Below are 22,171 nucleotides of genomic sequence, written 5' to 3'. Positions count from 1 at the left end.
GGGTTAAGGTGGCTGCTTGCTAACCCCAAGGTCACTGGTTCGAATCCAAGGGAAGAACTCTTGTTATGTTATGTTGAATTCTGCTCTCCTCCCCCGCCTTCAATTGGTTACAGGTGTTTGTTATCTCCTTGATTACTCGTACCAGTTTGCAGCACATCATCACATTACAATGAAAGACAACAGTCTTGTAAGCAGTGTGCTCTCTGTAGCCGAGTGGCAGAGTAAAGGCTTAATGATCATATGGTCATGGGTTCGATTCCTGCCTCAGTCATTTCACATCATTGCTTGACTTTTGATTCCAATTATTCAGCTGTCATTGGACAGTCTTTGATTCCTCATAGTATAAAGCTCATTGTAACTCAGGTTCTCTGTGGCCATATGGTTAGTGTGTTAGGTGTTGTGCTATTTCAACAATTCATATATCAAAACGTGCAGCTTTTTATACTTTTTAAAATATTTAACTTTTTCTGCAAATTAAACTCTAGACAAATTATTTTCTCCAGTTTTGTAGCCACACTTGTCTTCTGGCTAAAATTCTGGTCAAAAATGCAAAGAGACTTAGATAATAATTTAAAATATTTTTTAAATGCAGCCAGGGAGCTCTCTGCACATCATCACATTACAATGGCAACATGCTTATGTCTGTGCTCTCTGTGGCGAAGTGGCAGAGTAAAGGTTTAGTGATCATGAGGTTGTGGGTTCGATTACTGGTCCAAATCTTGCCTCATCAACAATTATAGTGAATTATTTTCCCAGTCGTCCTCTGTTGACTTCTGATAACTTGCTTCATGTTGAAACTGCTGCTCTCAGCCTGAAATTCACAGAAATTTTCATTCTAAGTCTTACTTGGTGTGGCTAATTTCTGCACTTTCCTTACCTTTCTTTTTTAAGCAGGAGCCAGTGATCCTCTTATTAAAGGTTTTCTTTGCCACTCACATACTGTCTCTGCCTGTAGCCTAGTGGTTAGCTTGCTGAGCTGGAGACCTGAAGGTTGCTGGTTCAAATCTTGCCTCAATAACAATTATAGTCAATTATTTTCCCAGTCGTCCTCTGTTGACTTCTGATAACTTGCTTCATGTTGAAACTGCTGCTCTCAGCCTGAAATTCACAGAAATTTTCATTCTAAGTCATTCAAGCTTGACTCTCAAGCTTTCTTGATGTCAGAGTGAGACAGAGTGCAGCTCATCAACAGACAACAGTCTCTGCAACTGTGTGTACACTGTGGCCTAGAGGCAGAGTGGAAGTCTACTGACCATGAGGTTGTGGGTTCGATTCCGACCTTGGTCAAACATTTGTATGGTGATCACTGCTTGCACTATTTGCTAATTCTGCAACAGCATTCAGCTGCTGTCAGCAGTCACACCATTTCCATTCTTGGAAATGCCTTTTCTAGTTCATTTTAATTCACCAAAAAATAGTCACAGGTCACAAAAAAGTCCTCTTCTTACTTGGTGTGGCTAATTTATACTAATTTCTTTTTATTTTAAGCATCATTGAAAAATCTCACATTCATCAAAGTCTCAACCTCTCTTCTCCCCAACTCTACTCTAGTGTAGTGGTTAGGGTGGCTGCTTGCCAACCCCAAGGTCACTGGTTCAAATCCAGGTTGAGCACTCTTGTTATGAATTCTGCTCCCCTCCATCACCCTCAATTGGTTACAGGTGGTCGTTAAGAGACGCATTAATTGCTAGTGCCACAGTTTGTAACTTGCTGTTAAGTGCTTTTTAAATCATTTTAATTCACCAAAAAATAATCACAGGTCACAAAAAAGTCCTCTTCTTTCTTGGTGTGGCTAATTTCTGCACTTTCCTTACCTTTTTTTTTAAGCAGGAGCCAGTGATCCTCTTATTAAAGGTTTTCTTTGCCCCTCACATACTGTCTCTGCCTGTAGCCTAGTGGTTAGCTTGCTGAGCTGGAGACCTGAAGGTTACTGGTTCAAATCTTGCCTCAATAACAATTATAGTGAATTATTTTCCCAGTCGTCCTCTGTTGACTTCTGATAACTTGCTTCATGTTGAAACTGCTGCTCTCAGCCTGAAATTCACAGACATTTTCATTCTAAGTCATTCAAGCTTGACTCTCAAGCTTTCTTGGTGTTGACACAAGTGTGTTTCCAACAGGTGCAGCTCGTTAACTTCAGAGTGAGACAGAGTGCAGCTCATCAACAGACAACAGTCTTTGCAACAGTGTGTACACTGTGGCCTAGAGGCAAAGTCAAAGTCTTCTGACCATGAGATTGTGGGTTCAATTCCTACCTTGGTCAACCATTTGTATGGTCATCACTGCTTGCACTATTTTCACAAAAGTGTCCTCTACTTACTTGTTGTGGTTAATTTCTGCACTTTCCTTACTTTTTTTTTTAAGCAGAAGCCAGTGATCCTCTTATCAAAGGTTTTCTTTGCCCCGCACATACTGTCTCTGTCTGTAGCCTAGTGGTTAGCTTGCTGGTCTGAAGACCTGAGGGTTGCTGGTTCAAATCTTGCCTCAACAACAATTATAGTCAATTATTTTCCCAGTCGTCCTCTGTTGACTTCTGATAACTTGCTTCATGTTGAAACTGCTGCTCTCAGCCTGAAATTCACAGAAATTTTCATTCTAAGTCATTCAAGCTTGACTCTCAAGCTTTCTTGATGTTGACAGTGTTTCCAACAGGTGCAGCTTTGGGCTCGTTAACTTCAGAGTGAGACAGAGTGCAGATCATTAACAGACAACAGTCTCTGCAACTGTGTGTGCACTGTGGCCTAGAGGCAGAGTGGAAGTCTACTGACCATGAGGTTGTGGGTTCGATTCCGACCTTGGTCAAACATTTGTATGGTGATCACTGCTTGCACTATTTGCTAATTCTGCAACAGCGTTCAGCTGCTTTCAGCAGTCACACCATTTCCATTCTTGGAAATGCTTTTTCTAGTTTTAAATTAACATCTTCCATGGGGATATCCTTGTGATTTCTGGGCTGCTTAATGGATCAGATTTTATTTTCTGAAGAAAAATAACCAGAAAAATGTGCTTTAAAGAGCTCTACAAATAATACATAAAAGCAAATGAGGTGTAAAAAGCAATGAGTGAATAGAAGATAATAGAAAGTAACAGGAAGTAGTGGAAGCAGTCAAACATAGTTTGTCCTGATGGCTGCAACAAATTGGACCATAAAGACTGAGTGCAAGTCTAAAGTCGTTTTGCTTGTAGTGCATTAAAATGAAAGGAGACTTACTTTGAGTCGTATTTGTTCTGAGCGTATTTGACTGATTTCCTGTTCCGTCCAATGAAACAATGATGCAAATGATTGCTGCTCACACACGATGTAAGGATACACGTGACAAGATATTGGGCACACACACACACACACACACACACACACACACACACACACACACACACACACACACTGGGCATGTGCATCTGATGTTAAATGGATTACTGTACCAGACCTGGTTCATGAATTGCTGCATGAGAGGTGTTAATTTGTCCAGAACATAATGTAATGCCCAATTTGCATAATGAATTTCAATTTCATGGCAGATGAAGTTATATAACTCGGACTCCAGAAGGTCCCAAAAGTATCTAACTGGAAAAAACATCTGCATCCAAAAATAGCTTTGCTCTTGCTTTGTTGCTTGATGTTCATATTTAGTGTCTACTCCATCGAAACACCCCGTGGCTAGTGTGGAGCAGAGCATTGTGGGTTGCTCTCCTGCGTGTTGTGTGTGCCAGGCTCTCGCTGTAGCTCAGGGACAGAGTGGATCAGAGCTGCACTGATCTCCTTTGCAGACCCTGGTGGGCAGTGCAGTGAGGCGGGCAGAGGGAAATGGGGCCTGACAGTGGCTGGCTTGTACCGCCGCTGCCGTCTCATCCTCAGCTGGATGTGTGGATGCGAGAGGGAGGCCGAAAGAGGGTGCAGGGTTGGAGAAATGAAGAGGTGGGAGACGTAATGAGGAAGAGCGAGGCGAGGAAACGGAGAAACAAAGAGGGAGGAGAGAGGGGCGTAATGTTTCTCCAGCTTCACTGAGAACGAGACAGCACAAAGGGCAACAATTAGATAACTTTAAGTGTCAGGCACGGTCCACTGCTTCAGACAGGACCAGCCACTGGTCCTTAATGTTCTAATTGTGTGAAACAGCAGGAAGAAACAAGGAGACAGTCACAGCATGCTGGATTCTTCCTCTGGTGTGTTTTTTAGTACGTGACAGGGAGCTCATAAACAGAGGACGGACATTTTGTTATTATTGTAAGTTCAGTTTCCTGTCTAGTCTTTATTTGGAAGATCACAGAACAGATGACATGAATGAAAAAATGCATCAGTGGGATTTAATCCATAAAATGCACGCTCACGTTTTTTCCAGTGCCACGTTCTTAACATGTAACTCTTTGTTCTTGAAGATCTTTCATAAAATCAACACTTCAGTCCTTTGAGTGTAGTGTGTCTTTGGGGTGCATAGATGAGTCAGACGAGTTGGTTCACTGGGATGCCTGTTCACTTTTGTCATAATAACATACACTATCTATGTGTTGGATTTATTATCTGAATTCAGTTGTATTCATACGACTCAACAAGGTCTTCATTGCAGAACCAGAGCTGTATTTCTGTAGTGTAGCTTTATATACTTTGAATCGTTGCTTACTGATACCATATATTCCCATCCCAGCACCCATAATATCCTATGGGTGCTTCAAAAAATGGACAAATTGTTTTTGTTTGTATGTATCGGCTTATTTTGTAATGTGCAACTTGTTATTCCAGGGGGAGCAAGGACAAGATTTTTGTTGTGAAAATAAACCCCTACCTGCCCGACAAGCTCATCACAGCTGGTGTGAAACATATGAAGTTCTGGCATAAAGCCGGTAAGACCCCCGTTCTTTTTTTATGAGCAAGGAATGACTCTAACAAGCAGAGCCTTGGCTCAGCTGTGACACGTCTCGCTGTGAGCTGACTGTCTGTTCTCCTTTCAGGTGGTGGTCTAATTGGGCGCAAGGGGAACATGGGGAAGACGGAGACTATGATGTGTGCTGTGTACGGCTGGTCAGAGGAGATGGTGTTTTCAGGCACATGCACGGGGGACATTTGCATCTGGAGGGACATGTTCCTGATGAAGACTGTGAAAGCTCACGACGGACCTGTCTTCAGTATGCATGCTCTGGAAAAGGTGGTAGGAGTTATCTATCCATCTATCTATCTATCTATCTATCTATCTATCTATCTATCTATCTATCTATCTATCTATCTATCTATCTATGGCAGCTCTATTATGATTATCTCATGTAATTTTTGTACCTGTTTGTGCAGTTTCTTCCTCTCATAGCTGGTTGTACATAAAATACTATTTACTCTTGTTAGTGACGTGTAACTGTCCTTGTAGGGATTTGTGACCGGAGGAAAGGATGGTATTGTAGCTCTGTGGGATGACACTTTCGAGAGATGCCTCAAGACCTATGCCATCAAGAGAGCAGTCCTCGCTCCAGGCTCTAAAGGTAAAAAGGTCACGCTGTTCCTCTCTGTCTTTGAATCAATCTTATGCCTCTGTGGTTCCACAGATATAATACAACCGTCCGATGCAAATCCATTAAAACGTTCAATGCTTTTAGCTGAAATGAATACTTCTTCCTGTGTCCTGATGAAGACTGTAGTTGAGGTCGCTGACTTTGTGCTATAACTCACTGACGGTGCAGGGTTGCTGCTGGAAGACAACCCCTCCATACGTGCCATATCTTTGGGCCATGGCCACATCCTGGTGGGGACCAAGAACGGTGAGATCCTGGAGGTGGACAAGAGTGGTCCCATCACTCTGCTGGTCCAGGTAAAATTAAGATAACAATCATCTGTACGATCCTGTCACACATATTGTGTAATGTTAGATTATACATCAGATTCAACTTGTGCTCATTTGAAAGTTAAATCTAAGATTTTTCTGCAGTATGTAATAAACTGACAGCCTATAAAGTGAGAACTGTACTTGAGGATCTAGTTGGCAAAGTCTTGAAAGGTTGAAAATACAATGTCTGGCACACGTCGTCATAGTGAACAACTCGTTTTGTCTGTTTTTGTCAAAGTAAAACTTTGTCACTAAAGCAGGATTCAAGGCCATGTTGACTGAATTCTTCAGTATTGTGTTTAAATGAAAAGACTGTAGTGCCTGTCAGAGATGTATAAAAAGACGATGTCGTGGGATGTCTTCTATCTTTATTGATTTAGATGAAAAGATGTACATGTTGTTCTCTGGAAACAGCAGTAACAGATGTAAATTTATACGAAAAATGTATATTTCATTTTCATTTCATTTTGATTTATTTCATTCATGGTTCTCACATAGTTGCACATATACATAGTGTACACATTTTCATCATGAATGAAAAGGAGCAGGATGAAGAAAAAACTTAGAGTACCTGCCCCTCTCTGTTGTTACAAATTTCATTGGCTTACTTCAACACCAATATTATTCTCTGTTTCAAAATATTAAAGATAATGAAACATAGTAATGACAATATGTTAAAATAAGCAAATCTATAGTACCAGCTAAAGCCCTGCAGTGTGATTTTCCATTTTACACAGCACCTCAGAATGGCCACGGCGGCAGCTATAAACTGTGATGAATTACTGCTGCTGAATTTAGTTAAGTGGTCCTGCAGTGACTCCCATCCTCTCCTGATTGTAGGCAGACACATCAAATGCTATTGATTGCCCTTTTCAGATGCTTCAAATGCACAAGCACATTCTGATGGACAGGATTTACTGATGAGAGCCAAAGATTGTAAAAGGCTAACCTGTGAAAAAGTTACAATATACCTATGTATTATTCATACCATAACCTGTGAGGCAGGAAGGGGAGAGTCAGGGGGCACATGTTGAATCCGTCACATCAGGCACATCTGCTGGAGGAGGAACAAGATTCTGCAGATGTTGCTGAAACAACAAATGGGAAACATAATGGTTAATATATTCTAAAGAAACATCCCTGACTTTTTTTTCATTTTAGTCTGGTTCTGCTCGATGTTTCTGCCTCGCCACTGTTGCCATGGGTGCTTGCTCTTGGTGTTATCTATACCTTCTCTTTTTCAGATTTCAGATTTTTTTTTTTTTTTTTAAATGGGAACAGTACATATTGATGAACACTAGTCGTGTAAATAAATAAATGATTATAGCCAAGTGCCTTGTTGTAAATTGGCTCTAGACAAATAAAATTGACTTAACTTGGTCCATGGTGACCATTTGTAGAGTTATGTGGATGTAAATATGTAAGAAAATACAAGAACACTTGTTGATTGAATTGAGGGCAAATATGAAACAATAGAGCACGGGCTCCTAAACCTTTCCACACCAAGAACCCATAGCATTCGAGACCCCGTAACACTACAGCAAATGTAAAAAAACAAACACACAACTTTTTTAATTTCCTTATTTTTATCAATACAATAATAATTACATTTACAACTTCTCCTTGTCACAAGCTTGTCCACACTAGTTAGCTATATGCCAGCAAACTTTTTCAGAAGCAGAGCAGGGTGCCAACGCCTGCAGGCAAATACGATGGCAAATGATCTAAAATAATAATAAGACAATTATCTTGTTTTCTTCTTCTGTTTTTTTTTTTTCAAATTGTCTTTTTCTCATTTTCTGTCCATTTTAGACCCCCAAGTCTTTTCTGGTTGTCATTTTATATATATATATATATATATTTTTTTTTTTCCAACTCTCTTTTTATTGAAAACAAGGTTTGATTTTTCTCAGAACATATACAAACAAACACCCCCCACCCAAACCATCCCCCCCTACAACATCCAGTGCATCCCATTTTAAGGGAATTAAATAAGTAAATAAATAAATAAAGTTTATGATCTTGACAGGTAAAGGTATCATTCAACATGTATGAAGAAATTAACAGAAAGAAAAGAAAAAAGTGGAAGTAGGTAATTTGACAGTCAAGTTTGAGAATAAATGAGGAGGCTACAATTTTTTTTTTTTTACGGCGTTTGTTTAGGCGGCAGCTCTTTGTTGTTAAGGCGGCCGCCTTAACAGGAAAGCGCGAGAGTTTTAAGTTTGTTTATGAAAGACATTACTGGGCTCCAGGTGGAATAAAATAGGTTTTTGGAACCTCTAAGTGTGTATTTGATCTTTTCAAGACTTAACTGGAGCATAAGGTCACTCATCCATAAGGAGGTGCTGGGTGGTTTGGGGGATTTCCAGTGCAACAAAATCCTTCGGCGGGCAAGCAAAGTAGCAAATGCTATAATGTCCTTATGCTTATTGATAATATGTTGGTCAGCTGGAACTATACCGAAGATGGCAGAGTAGGCGTTAGGTTGCACATTTAATGATTATATTAATATTTTTATTTATTTATATATATGTATGTGTGTGTGTGTGTGTGTGTGTGTGTGTGTGTGTGTACATATATATATATATATATATATATATATATATATATTTGCCTTTATTTGATAGTACAGTTAAGAGAGACAGGAAACAGGAGACAGAGAGAGGGGGAATGACATGCAGTAAAGGGCCACCCAATGCGGGATTCAATTTGGGCCCGACTGCAGCGAGGACTGTAGCCTCTGCATATGGGGCACCTGCTCAACCCACTGCGCTACACGGCGTCCCGATAAAGATCAAAATTATAAGCAAAATTCTGTTTTCCTTTGTCACCTTAGAGTACGTTGCCATACTACGAGTGAATCTTTATGCTGTTGTATGTATCTACAGGGCCACATGGAGGGCGAGGTGTGGGGCCTGGCCACTCATCCCCATCTCCCTCTCTGTGCCACTGTCAGCGATGACAAGACCCTGCGCATATGGGACCTCTCACCCAGTCACTGCATGCTGGCTGTACGGAAGCTCAGGAAAGGTGAGTCACTGCTTCAACGTTGTGAACAACATATGATTATACTTTCTTTTTCCACTTGGATGCCAGCCTGACAAGAAGTGCACCGGTCCCAGGGCTTTAAAAAACACCCTGTCCTCCACAGGCGGCCGCTGCTGCTGCTTCTCTCCTGATGGCAAAGCCTTGGCGGTGGGCCTGAACGACGGCAGCTTCCTTATTGTGAACGCAGACACCCTGGAGGACCTGGTGTCCTTCCACCACCGCAAGGACATCATATCTGATATCAGATTTTCTCCAGGTCTGTGCTTTACCTCTATATTTCTTTAGCGGTACAAAACTTCCTTCAAATCTGACCTGTGAAGCAAATAAGCCTCCAAAACCTCCGTGCCCTTCAAAGCTTTATGTAGGATGCTGTGCAAAAGTTCTGCAGGTATACATACTTCCCTCCTGCTGTAAGTTGGGGAGATATAGCTGCAGGCCTGACCCAAATTAATGGCTTTCTGTAATAAGGCCAGGCAGAGAGACAGCAAGAGAGGAATGAGGAACAGTGGGGGAGGACAAAGTGAGAACAAGAAACTAAACTCTTTCGCCAGGACGCTTAACCTTAATCCACAATGCAAGTGATCCTGTTTCTCAGCCCAACACCCATGAACCCCTTAGAGCCTACATCTAAGACTTGTAGTCGTTATGCAGAGAAGTGTTAACGTTAAGCAGTGAACTGGTATTAGTGTGGTTTTAATGCTGAAACTCCTTTTTTAAAATTTCCTAACAAAAAAGCAGCTCGTCTGGATTGTAATTTGTTTCAGACTTGGTGCTCTGATGCTGCCTGCTGTGTTGTAGTTTGTAGTAGCTGCTTATCCAAAACATTTTCGTCACGTGAGTTGAGTTCACATATTTAGGCTGTAGTGCACCAATGTTAACATGCAAAAACAAGACTGCTGCTGTTTATGGTGCAGTCTGATGATAAAGACACATTAGGAGTGTTGCCTGTAATTGCTCTCATCTAAATAAGAACATACATACACACATAGAAACAACAAACAGGAAACCCATCCAGGATTCATGTACTAAACCGGTTCCGCCTGCCAAAAGAGAAACCAACCTTTGACTTTGACTTTAGGATAAGGGAAAATTGTAATGTGCTGGTTCCACTGGAGATTACCACAAACAGCAGAATCCATCTTATGGGTGTCAGGTACGACATTCCTTGGCGATCTGTCCATCCAGAGTTGTTTAGGTATCAAAAATCACCACCAACCAACTGACTGAGACAGTGACATGGCTTGTTGTTTGTCTCGGTTAAAAATCCTCAGTCCTGTTGATCCCCGGTTTAGATTATTTATGTGGACGCTGATACGAGGACTCCTCTTCTCTTTTGTCGGCCCAGGTGCTGGGAAGTACCTGGCAGTGGCATCAGGAGACACTTTTGTGGATATTTACAACGTAATGAGCAGCAAAAGAGTGGGAGTCTGCAAAGGGTGCCTCAACTACATTACCCACCTGGACTGGGACAAGAGAGGTAAGCATGCTTCTGTAAAATACTATTATCTCAGAATATCTTTGCAAATTTAATGCTCAAGAGCCAATTATGCATTCAAAATGTCTCAGTTTAAAAGACACCACACACCTCTGGGCTCTTTCATACGCAGGAAAACTACTTCAAGTCAACACAGGTGCTAAAGAGCAGTTTTTTTTCGAAGCTCCTCGCGGCAAGAGGCAGACCATCCCGGCTACAGAGGTAAGCAGGGAGAAGAGACAACAGGAGCAGGCGTGGTTATGTCGCTGTTGGCCCACATTTTCCCCTTGGGATCAGAAGAGGCCCGGGGAAGGGCAGTGAAGCATTAACACGGCCCACTTTTCACCAGTATCGTTCCGTTCTAATTTTGGCAGTGGAAGTGGGATAGTGTTTAGGGCCCCTTTTTAATACAGTGAGACATTCAGGCACCTTGCACAGCACACAGGGGCGGGTGTGGTGGCACCTCAGATATCAATCTACAGTATTACATTTTGCTCCTTCGCCTCACCTCATCGCGACATCTTCACTCTCTCATGCGCGTGATCACACAATCGTCATTAACGAGCTGAGGCGGCAATCTGCTCTCATCTCTGTTTTATCTCCTATGGATTTGCAGTCATTTGGCATTTTAATGTGGTGATCTCAGCAGTTGGCCCAGACTCTATGAGAACCTCAAGCTTTCTCACTTTTAATTAGGTGGAAACAGTATTTATCAGTGGCCATGAGAGGATTCAGTAGACATTTTTTTCAAAATATTCATCTGGATCATCTGGGTTAGATGAGGAGAGGTTAGGTGTCAGGTTAGAGCTGCTGTGTGTTGTGTTGTGCATGTAGGGAAGAGCAGGGAGCACATGATGTCATCTCCACTGAGAGTAGATTATAAAATACAATATAAGGTGTTAACCACTATCTATCAATCTCTTTTTGTTGCCCTAAGTACATTTACTTCATTCATTTGTTCATTTTATTGTGTATCTGTACTTTACGTGAGTGTTATTATTGTTCAGAAACATTTCTATGAAGTAGTTTTTGTTTTGCAGCAGAGCTTTTAGTGTGTCCACTGAATTACATTACACATGTCTTGAAATCGTGACAGACATTTGTCATCACCTCAGGTTAAAAAAAGCCACTCAGCCACTGTCAGTCTTAACAATACTACATTAGATAATGAGGCAGAAGAGTCTTCACCAGAGATGAAGATGAAGGTCTGATCTCAAGTCTGTGTTAGAAATAAGAGAAAAAAAGATTAATTTTGTTTACCAAGGCTGAGCTTCAAGAAAATAAATGCAAAAATGTCAATGGCTTTGTGGCACATACACAGTCTTTTTATACTACAGCTTCTACGGTCAGTCAGCAAGTTATTTCTGTAGATGTGGGATAATACAAGGTCACATAAAAAATGTAAATCAAGTATTCTAACACTTTATCTCATGTAAAATGTGACTGAATAATATTTGATCAGGAGGATCTGTACTCTGACTTGAAAAATTAGGTTGTGCTCTTGGTCCACCTCTGCTTCTTTATGATGTTTGATACTTTTCCTGTGGAGCACTGTGTTATTTGCTATGTCAACACATCTTTACGGACGTGGCTCAGGTGGAGAAGATCGACTGGAGCACCTGGACATGCGTCCTGGGGACGTCTGTCGAAGGCATCTGGCCTGTGATCAATGAGGTGACGGAGGTGACCGCCGCCTGCCTTAGTAACGACAGGAAGGTGCTGGCAACAGGAGATGATCTGGGATATGTCAAGCTCTTCAGATACCCTGTCAAGGTGAGCCACGATGCACACGTCTCGGGTCCGTTGTGGTTTTTGAAGATCTCAGGTTTAAGTTTTGTGCAAATGTTATGTTAATTTCTGTGTTAACGTCACAAGTGTTACATAAATGTACACCCTGTGCCACAGGGGAAGTATGCAAAGTTCAAACGCTACGTGGCCCACAGCGCACACGTTACCAATGTGCGATGGACCCATGACGACAGCCTCTTGGTGACGGTGGGTGGCGGTGACACATGCCTCATGATCTGGGCCCATGAGCCCGAGGGCCATCGGGAATTCAAACAGTGCGATAGCGAGGAGTCAGACATCGAGAGCGAGGATGACGGAGGTGAGAGCCGACTTTCTTTTGAGGTTTTTATGAGATAAACGCTTCTGTTACCGAAGCAAAAAACTCTGTATCGTTCCCATCTTTCATCAGGTTATGACAGCGATGTTACGAGAGAGAACGAGATCAACTACACCATCAAGGCCTTATCCTCCAACATGCGACCCATGACTGGTGTGAAACCCCACTTACAGCTGAAAGAGCCCTCTGTAGATGAAAGGTATTTTGAAATGAAGCGGTGGAGAGGATTTGAAGGTGCTCCTGAGCAGTCACAGAAGAATTTTTAGGATTATAAATAATAGGACCCCTGCATCCACATAAAGCCAGTCCTATCTTCTTCAGTCAACATATCTTTTCTTTTACTGCGTGTAACTCTGTCCCTGCCCTTGGATGTAACTCGACCTTCTCTGCTTTTCCTCTTTCCTTTCATGGCTGTCCATCTGTCATTATCCTGCTTCGTTCTTTAATTCCACTTGAAGACAAGGGGTGGTCAGGTAAGCTCTATGTATGTTGATTTTGCACAGATAAAACATCAGGGAGTAGTGGTTAACACATGTAACTGTAAGTAAAAGGTTGGCTCATCTGACAGCACATTAGAGACCATATATGGCATGCTGCTGTTAGGGGTGGGAATCACCAGCAGCCCAATGATACAATATTATCACAATACTTAAGTAAAGATACAATATTATTGTGATTGAAAACATTTTGCAATACTCTACCATATTGTGACACATTGCCATGTATTACTTTTTTACAAGTGCACATTATGTCTTGAAAAAAATGGGATTGTCAAGCAAACAGATCTAAAATACTATACTACATCTTACAGCTGTGTTGGTCGTCTAAGATAAGATAAGACTTCTTATTGATCCCACACATGGGGAATTTACTTGTTACAGCAGCACAGGAAAAACGATAAAAGGTATATAAAAAAAGAGACATTCTGTACAGTTTTGTACAAGTTATTTAGGGAAGCATATGTAGCTTTGTACAAAATATTAAGAATATATCCAGTGTTGCTTCTACAAAGGCTTAAACAATACTGTCCAGTGTGAAGAGGGGTTTCAAGCATTTTTTTCCCACTTTGCTGTTTTGGTGTCAATTCATTTTGCTAATGAACTGCTTACAACGAATTTACTTTAGTGTCCTCTTCAACAGTGAGTTGAACATCATCTGAACGTGTTGTGCAAGAAATGGTTTTAATTGTCACTGTGAGTCCAGGGAAATGACTTGATTCACATGGATCAAGTTTTAATTTCATACATCAAATCAGAATGAACATTAGGAGTGTACACATCCTCCTTTATTGTCTTTTAAGGAGGTATTGATTGTATGACTGATAGTAAATGCTCTTTCAGGCTTTATCTGATTTCCCATCACTATAGCACGAGTAAAATAATGTCACATATTAAGGTGCCTCAGGTTTATTGATTGGTTTATTGATGACTTGCAGTTTTGTTCTTCTTGCGTCTTCTGAGCAGTGGTTGTCATAGAAATGGACTTTGATTGCCATGGTTACACAACAGTCCTGACTCCTGTATTTCATGTCCTCAGTGGCTGTGGTGTTGTGTTACGTGTGTCCAGCAGGCAGCAGCGAACGCTGCAGGAATCCTTTGTTCTAATTGTTGCTTTCTCTTTGTTATTGCTGCGATGAAGAGGGTCGAGGTAAGTCACTTATTGTGTTGTTCATTCATATTCTCCATTATCTTTTTTTTTTGTCTTTATTTGGACATTTGCAGATCTTTGTAGTTTTGACATCCCTGTTATCGACACTCGATAGGGTTTGCCCTCTGCACACACTGACTTGACTGTAAAACAAGATCATGATGTTTACAGTTTGTCCATACAGTCTTTGAATTATTTATTGTTACACACACGTAGTCATTGCAGGCATGTTTTTTTCCTGGAGGAGTCAGAGAGGTGCAACTTCTCTGATCACTGAATATGAAGGACTTCAAAACTCCACTGTCTTGTTGTTTATTAACCAGAACACTGACAACTGTGTATTTCAGCCCATAATTCTGATATGTTTAATATTATGGATAGGATTTGAATTAATTAATGGTGCTGACAGTTTGAAGATGTGTGGAAATGACTGACAAATCAGCAAAGACTGATTATGTAGTCGTGATATTTCCTATTTACTGTCAATTATAGTTTTTTGTACCTTTTAAAAAAAAACTTTCACCCTCTATTGATATGTTCCTATGTTATTCAAAATTGACATTATATAGACCCTGTACATGTTTGAAAAAAAAGTACATAATGAATTTCACTGAATCTTGAGATAAAAGATTTTTTGTCTGGATGTGTTCAGATACTCATGGAGTATTTTACAGGACAGTCCCAATAGTAAACAGTGTGATTTTGTCATTATTATCATCATTATAATCCTCATTATGATAAGGAGCTCCTCAGCCGTCCTCTTACCCCAGCTGTCTGTTCCAGGCCTCCTGTCAGCAGGGCGCTGCCTCAGCCAGAGAAGCTGCAGACCAACAATGTCGGCAAAAAGAAGAGGCCAATCGAGGTGAGGTGGACTTGAAATGCTTAGCAACTCACAACAGAACTAATAGATACAGATGGAGTATTTTATGTAAACAGAAGGAAGATCCTAATGGAGTTATTTCATCTGAAGACGCCCTCTGTCCAGACAGCCTCTTGGGGAACTCTGATGATTCTGTAATCGAATAAAGACATCTGCTTCAGCCACCAGCTTGCTCTCAACATCTCAGTTGACCTTTTACAACTTTCTGGCCGCTCTTTTTCTGACAACTCCTGCAGGACCTGGTGTTGGACCTGGTATTTGGTTACCGTGGCAATGACTGCCGCAACAACGTGCACTACCTGAATGAGGGGGCGGACATCATCTACCACACGGCCTCAGTTGGCATCGTGCTCAACTTGACAACCTGTAAGTAGACATGGTGGGGGGCAGTCTAGACGACACACACAACACTGGTACTACCTGGCAAGTCAACATAACATGTATGAATTTTATCGTGTGTGCGTGTGTGTGTTTGTTGGATGTGGTTTTCTTTCAGCCTGCCAAAGTTTCTATGTTGAACACAGCGACGACATTCTGTGCCTGACAATCAATCAACATCCCAAATTCCCCAACGTGGTGGCAACTGGCCAAGTAGGTATGTTTGTGAGAAGTCGACCTCCTCTGTCACCAGTCGCCTTGTTTTCCTCCCCTACGTCCTGTGTTGTTGGGATTATTACATATGACTGACAGCCGCACACCTCCCACCAGTTTATCTACACTTTTAAGCAACCTGTGAGAAGAAGCATCGTTTTTTTTTCTTTCTTTTTTTTTGCCTACAGGAGTGGTTGTGGGGTTGTCACCCTGTGCTGCATTTTTTATTTTGTACAAACACTCTACAAAGTGATAAAAAACAGGACAGAGGAATTTACTGAAAACTTAAACTCAGAAAATTAACAAATTATGTGTGAAGCCGGCCAATTAATCAGATTTTCTTTAATTACAGGTGATACAGGTGACATGTCAGGTAAGGACACAAGATGAATCCTTGTTTAGAATGAATGAAAATGAACGGTGAAAAAGGAAATGTGTGGTTTACACTCAATTATATTCTTTAAGTTACTGCCATCTAGTGGTCACATGATATGATACATGTCTTTTCCTATGTAAACTTGCTCAATTATAAGTTGTATATATGTTTCTGAAAAATAGATTTGAAAAACTAAACTCCAGGCTGTACTATTTCAGTTCTGTCAGGACCACTATGTCAAAATAATATTTATTTACTTGCACAAGTTTAATTTGGCGGTATGGTACTGTTCTGGGACCCCCTGCTCTTCCACGCGCTTGCGTGGAAAGCCTGAGGCAGGAAGAGCACCTCCCTGCCCTTCACAAGCCATCATGAACGGCATAAGCAGGGAGCGCAGCAGCAAAGAAAACCCAGACAGGGCAGAGCAACCAACATGAATACAATGACAGGAGGAGCTGGGGTGGAGGTGGGTTGCAAAAAGCCGGCAGAGGAAGCAGCAGCAGCAAGGAGGTGACATCAGGCTAGAGCAGTTTAAATACAAGCTCTGAATGCAATTTCCCAATAGGAAGCAGCGGAGAGTCAGCTGAGCCATCAGCACGACAGCTATGCTGTGCTTAAGAGCTTGACGTCATGGCCTGCCAGAACTAACGCTACGCTTAATTTGACATTTAGTTTTTATTAATTATTATTAGTTTTATTAGTTTTAATGTCAAGTAATTAATATCTGTGGGTGGGGTTTGCATGACATGAGAGACACATTAAAGCAACCAGGAAAAAAGGTTTCATGGTTGTTAAAATACAAATAGCTCTTTTCCTCTTTTTTTTCCTCCTCAGCGACATCTCCATCTATTCATGTGTGGGACGCCATGACAAAGCAGACGCTGTCGGTGCTACGCTGTTTCCACTCGGGTGGGGTTTGTTCTGTCAGCTTCAGTGCCACAGGAAAACTCCTGTTGTCTGTGGGCCTGGACCCTGAACACACTGTCACCATCTGGAAGTGGCAGGAAGGTAAACGCATTAAAATGAAGTTCCTTCAACTTTGGGGATCGAGGGAGGGGATTAGAGAAGCTTTTACTGCACTTTGCTTTGTGTCTTAGGTGCCAAAGTGGCCAGCAGGATGGGTCACACCCAGAGGATCTTTGTGGCCGAGTTTCGACCAGACTCGGACACACACTTTGTGTCTGTGGGGATCAAACACGTGCGTTTCTGGACGCTAGCTGGTCGAGCTCTGCTCAGCAAGAAAGGTGTGCTGAGCTCCATTGAGGACGCCCGGATGCAGACAATGCTGTCTGTAGCATTTGGAGCTGTAAGTGATTTCCAACCATTGTAAACCACATTATTCAAATATCTAATTGATCCAGTTTTGTGAAATGTTGCATCTTCTCACCACAAATGTATGTTTTTTACCTCATAATTTGAATCTGCTAATGTTTAAAGTTCATCAGATCCCAAACTGTCTGCTTCACTGTGCTGTCAATTGTTCTTGCATTGCTCGCTCTGCTCTCTTAGGCCACTAGATTAGTGCAGATTTGTTTTCTTTTCAGAATAACTTGACATTTACAGGTACCATAAGTGGGGATGTGTGTGTGTGGAAGGAACACATTCTAGTAAGAATAGTGGCCAAAGCTCATACGGGCCCTGTGTTCACCATGTACACCACACTGAGAGACGGCCTCATCGTCACCGGGGGCAAAGAAAGACCGTGAGTGCTGCTCTGTGGTATCATCATATCTGATCAGCTCTACTGTTCTTATACTGGTCTGATGGTGGACGATGGTGGTTAAGATTTAATCATGATTTATGTTTTTTAAGAACATGCCTATAAAGTAGTCATATTATCAAAAGTACATTATGTGAAGGAAAATTAAAAGTCCAGTTGATTACTTTGATTTGCCATTTTCAGTTATTGGCCTTTTTTATTTTGACTTGTCATAGTAGGAAAAGCAGAGGTTTTTGTGTATGCACTTAACACAAATAAATGTTATAGTATTCAAATATATTTAAATATGGATTTGAAATAATTTTGCATACCCTTTCTACACCTATCCACAGTTAATTGTACCAGGAATTTGGAGCTTGCTTTAAGTGAAGCTGTAGTTTTCCTCAGACAGTTGATGAAACGGTGAATGTTTTCCTCCACAGGTCAAAGGAGGGAGGAGCTCTGAAGCTCTGGGACCAGGAGCTGAAACGCTGCAGAGCCTTTCGATTAGAAACTGGACAAGTCATAGACTGCGTTCGCTCTGTGTGCAGAGGAAAGGTATTTTAAATGCTACACAATCAGTTTCTCTGCTCTCATTTTGGATTAAGTATTTTCGACTAAACCTTTTGTTTACTCTGTGCCGTGTCAGGGTAAAATCCTCGTGGGGACCAGAAACGCAGAGATCATTGAAGTAGGGGAGAAGAACGCAGCGTGCAACATCCTGGTAAACGGACACATGGACGGACCGATCTGGGGCTTGGGAACGCATCCTTCTAGAGACGTGTTTCTGTCTGCAGCAGAGGACGGCACTGTCCGTCTGTGGGACATCCCAGAGAAGGTCAGCCACGTTACCTCCAACCTCACAGCCACGCAGTCTGATGACACAAGTATCGGCACATGTTCACAAATTCAAATTTTAAGATGGTTTGCATTGCCTTGTGGGAAAACAGAAGATGCTGAATAAGGTGAACCTGGGCCACCCGGCGCACACCATCAGCTACAGCCCTGAGGGAGACATGGTGGCCATCGGCATGAAGAATGGCGAGTTCATCATCCTGCTGGTCACCTCGCTCAAAATCTGGGGCAAGAAAAGAGACAGACGCTCTCCTATCCAGGATATTAGGTACTGATAGTAGAGCACTGCAGCACATACTGTATATCAGGGGAAAGTATTATATACATGATATATTTTAATACGTTGAACCAGAACTCGCTTTTTATGAAATATCTGATTAGCAGCTCTACCTTTATGAAGGATATTATTCTAAATGTAACCTATGGAGGTAATGTTCAGGTGAGACAATGGCCTAGAGGAGGCTTTAGACTCAGGGAGGAGGGCGTTTTCGTGACACTTTTTTTTTTTTTTTTTTTTCCAGTTTACGCCCATCAATTTGAAATGTCAGCCTTCAGTTAAAAAATTAAAAAGCTTTATTGTCCCAATTGAAAAATGCTAGTACAGTATAGATTAGAAGCCCAAAATGCAAGAAAGCTTATATATTTCATACAAAACTCACATTACCTGTTTGAGTCCTCCAGAGAAACTGTACTCACAGCCAGCTGAGCCCATAAATGAACCCAGCTTTAATCCTGTTTGGGTTGGAGTTGAAATGTTGCTGAGGATCAGGACGCATAATATGTCTCGATGCACGAATATGTATCAAAACTGTAATGTTGCTCTGAAAATGCTATCTTATTTGTTTCTGTATGATTTGAATTGTAACATAATCATCAAAAACAATAAAATCCTTGTCTGTAACTTTGTATTTTTGCATGTCTCCCTCACAGGTTCAGTCCAAATTCTGGTTACCTGGCCGTGGGCTCCACCGAGTGCGCAGTCGACTTCTACGACCTGACGCTCGGACCACAGCTGAACCGCATCAACTGCTGCAGGGACATCCCCAGCTTCGTGATGCAGATGGACTTTTCTGCCGACAGCACTTACGTCCAGGTACGGACACATCAGAAACGTTCACGGTGGGAGGTCGCATCTGTTTTCAACTCTAACCTCTTCTTGCCGTCTTGACTCAGATATCCACAGGTGCTTATAAACGACTGGTGTACGAGGTGCCGTCTGGGAAACAGGTCTCAGAGCAGTCCCACATTGACAGGATTACCTGGGCCAGCTGGACGAGGTGAGACACACACCATCAATACATACTGTATGTTAGGAAAGGTAATGATGAAGTGTTGAACGCCAAATGTGATAAATGTGACTGTCTCTCTCTCTCTCTCTCTCTGTCCAGCGTCCTTGGGGATGAGGTGGTCGGGATCTGGTCCCGTAACACAGACAAAGCAGACGTCACCTGTGCCTGTGTGTCCCACTCAGGCCTTAACATTGTCACAGGCGATGACTTTGGGATGGTAAAGCTGTTTGACTTTCCGTGTCCAGAGAAATTTGTGAGTATGACTTGAAAATATCTCAGAATCGTTTTAAAGGTGAAATTTTAAATTTTTCTGAGCTGAGATCTTAAAGCCGATGTAGGACATGAGCGCCCTCCAGTGGTGGAATAAAGCACTAACCCTAAACAACATGATTGTCTTTTTTCTCCTAATGTAAACTGATCAGAATAATTTAAAAGATGCTACAATCATAAAAAAAGTTTTTATATAGTGATTTTGAATTCATTATAATACCAGAAAATCTTTTTTCCCAATGAGATCAACATTGTTGTTTTTAAGTTAGAAAATAGTATTCCTAAAATTGTGATGATTTTCAGCTGGAACTGTCACTTAACCTGAAATGTTTTGTACACTTCAGTGTACTTTAAATGCATCTGTGCTTTAAAACAATAAAACTGTAAATAGCAGCTGTTGAATAATATAAGTACATTCTGTTTTCAGGCCAAACACAAACGCTTTCTGGGTCATTCTGCTCACTTGACAAACGTACGCTTCACAAATGGAGACCGCTTTGTCGTCAGTGCCGGTGGAGACGACAGAAGGTACGACTGGGTGTCCACATTAAAACCTGGGTTTACAAATGATGTGACAATCAAATATTAAATAGTGGTGACCTCTTTCTTTTCATCTTGTCCCTAGCCTCTTTGTGTGGAGGTGTGTTCATGCCCCTCACTGAGGATCACACTTGGACCTGGTCCTGCCTCAGAAAGCCCAGGTGTCTCCCAGCACGGCTCTCCAGAGAAAAAGAAACAGCTAAAAGATGCATCTCACGAAAAAAAAAGAAAAAAAAGGAGTTAGACAAACCTGGCAGCCTGTAAAATGAGGGAAAAGCGGTAATGAGAATTACTGCCTCAGAAACTAGGTGCATGCATATGTGCAAGGCTCATCTTCATCATAGCATCAGTCCCGATTGTGAACACAGGTGGTGGGCGAACAGCCCTGCTCTCACTGCATCACATCATCTCTCTAACACAGTATGTGCATATCATATCATTTCAGTGATGGATCATATTTTTTAGAATGAGTGAATATGTGTAAGTGTCCCAAATGGCAGTTTTTGGCACTTGGCAGGCCTATGAAATCATGTTACTGACAATGCCATTTTTTAAAAACATGTAGCAAACTGAATTAGCCTTAATCTGAGTGTTCAATTTATGAGGGTTTGGATTCTTTTTGTATTCTGTTTGTTTTACTTTTGGGATCATGTAGTCATTTGTTTGTTCTATTTTTACTGGTAATTCCAAATCCTGTGGCCTTCCTCCTGAATGTAACATCCACTGTTATGTTCTGGATGTCAGCATGCCAAAGCATACTATGCACTGTACACCTGACCTGGTCACTGTGTTACCCTGATGGTTCGTTTATGGTTTGTTCATGTGGTTGTGTTGTTGACTGGTTGACCTCAGACTTCCCTCAGCAGTGTTCCCCTCATGACATGTTAATGTGTGCGTACTCGTTTGAGGATCTGTTTGTGGTTAGTGGGTGTGCATGGCTTACTGGATGACAATCTGTCCCAACCAAACTCCTCAGAAAACAAAAACAACAGTTGTGTAAATTGATGTTTCAATGCACTTTTATGCAGTTCTTTCGGTCACTTCTCAGTGTGCTGCTACTGTATGATGTATTATTGTTGCATTTTCATGAATATGAATGGTGTGACTTTTTTCAACAGTAAGTTAATGTTTTGTGTAATCAGATATATTGCTTAAATGGAATGTTTTATCAGAGAAAATATGAAAAGTGCAAAACATTTTGCTCCTTGTATTAAGACTAACTATGAAAAAATGTTGCTGCATATTTTGATTTAGATTACACCAGTGTAAATATCATTTGTAGATATTCTTTTTGTATATTTTTTGTGAGATGTTTCTTAAATTCCACTTTAATAAAAAAGGCAACCATGGACTTGAGCTGTGACTGAGATGTGTTCAGAGCGAAAATAACGTACGTAATGATTCATAATGCTGAGGAACAAATGTAACGACACCAGCAGTGCTCAAACTAACCTTTTATCAATTATCAATAAATAGAAATATTTCCTTGCTGCTCTTTCATGATTGTGTGTGAGGAAGTGATTCATGTGAATGCTACTGAAATTACACAGCCTCCATTTCATGATAACTT

General features: G+C 41.3%; 1 protein-coding gene across 2 annotated transcripts in view; it reads left to right on the top strand.

Moving 5' to 3' along the window:
- Nucleotides 1-21,957, top strand: part of eml5 (EMAP like 5) — a 50,311-nt gene extending 28,354 nt beyond the window's left edge. For both annotated transcript variants that reach the window (XM_085768546.1, XM_085768545.1), the window contains 28 exons: nucleotides 4,739-4,839; nucleotides 4,948-5,141; nucleotides 5,355-5,466; nucleotides 5,665-5,792; nucleotides 8,696-8,837; nucleotides 8,959-9,111; nucleotides 10,201-10,332; nucleotides 10,463-10,551; nucleotides 11,926-12,102; nucleotides 12,235-12,436; nucleotides 12,527-12,653; nucleotides 12,913-12,927; nucleotides 14,093-14,101; nucleotides 14,885-14,963; nucleotides 15,218-15,347; nucleotides 15,478-15,576; nucleotides 15,925-15,945; nucleotides 16,783-16,956; nucleotides 17,046-17,254; nucleotides 17,493-17,650; nucleotides 18,091-18,205; nucleotides 18,297-18,485; nucleotides 18,598-18,770; nucleotides 19,433-19,595; nucleotides 19,676-19,779; nucleotides 19,891-20,044; nucleotides 20,489-20,589; nucleotides 20,687-21,957. In XM_085768546.1, coding sequence (XP_085624672.1) covers nucleotides 4,739-4,839; nucleotides 4,948-5,141; nucleotides 5,355-5,466; nucleotides 5,665-5,792; nucleotides 8,696-8,837; nucleotides 8,959-9,111; nucleotides 10,201-10,332; nucleotides 10,463-10,551; nucleotides 11,926-12,102; nucleotides 12,235-12,436; nucleotides 12,527-12,653; nucleotides 12,913-12,927; nucleotides 14,093-14,101; nucleotides 14,885-14,963; nucleotides 15,218-15,347; nucleotides 15,478-15,576; nucleotides 15,925-15,945; nucleotides 16,783-16,956; nucleotides 17,046-17,254; nucleotides 17,493-17,650; nucleotides 18,091-18,205; nucleotides 18,297-18,485; nucleotides 18,598-18,770; nucleotides 19,433-19,595; nucleotides 19,676-19,779; nucleotides 19,891-20,044; nucleotides 20,489-20,589; nucleotides 20,687-20,723 — 3,487 coding nt within the window. In that variant the 3' untranslated portion in view covers nucleotides 20,724-21,957. The remainder of the gene's footprint in view (nucleotides 1-4,738; nucleotides 4,840-4,947; nucleotides 5,142-5,354; nucleotides 5,467-5,664; nucleotides 5,793-8,695; nucleotides 8,838-8,958; nucleotides 9,112-10,200; nucleotides 10,333-10,462; nucleotides 10,552-11,925; nucleotides 12,103-12,234; nucleotides 12,437-12,526; nucleotides 12,654-12,912; nucleotides 12,928-14,092; nucleotides 14,102-14,884; nucleotides 14,964-15,217; nucleotides 15,348-15,477; nucleotides 15,577-15,924; nucleotides 15,946-16,782; nucleotides 16,957-17,045; nucleotides 17,255-17,492; nucleotides 17,651-18,090; nucleotides 18,206-18,296; nucleotides 18,486-18,597; nucleotides 18,771-19,432; nucleotides 19,596-19,675; nucleotides 19,780-19,890; nucleotides 20,045-20,488; nucleotides 20,590-20,686) is intronic.
- Nucleotides 21,958-22,171: the final 214 nt, after the last annotated feature.

This window comes from Trachurus japonicus, chromosome 22 (assembly GCF_045865225.1).
Source record: "Trachurus japonicus isolate A0001 chromosome 22, Traja_1.0".
Lineage (NCBI taxonomy): Eukaryota > Metazoa > Chordata > Actinopteri > Carangiformes > Carangidae > Trachurus > Trachurus japonicus.
The sequence above is the reverse complement of the archived record's forward strand: the minus strand, read 5'-3'. Positions and strand labels throughout refer to the sequence as shown.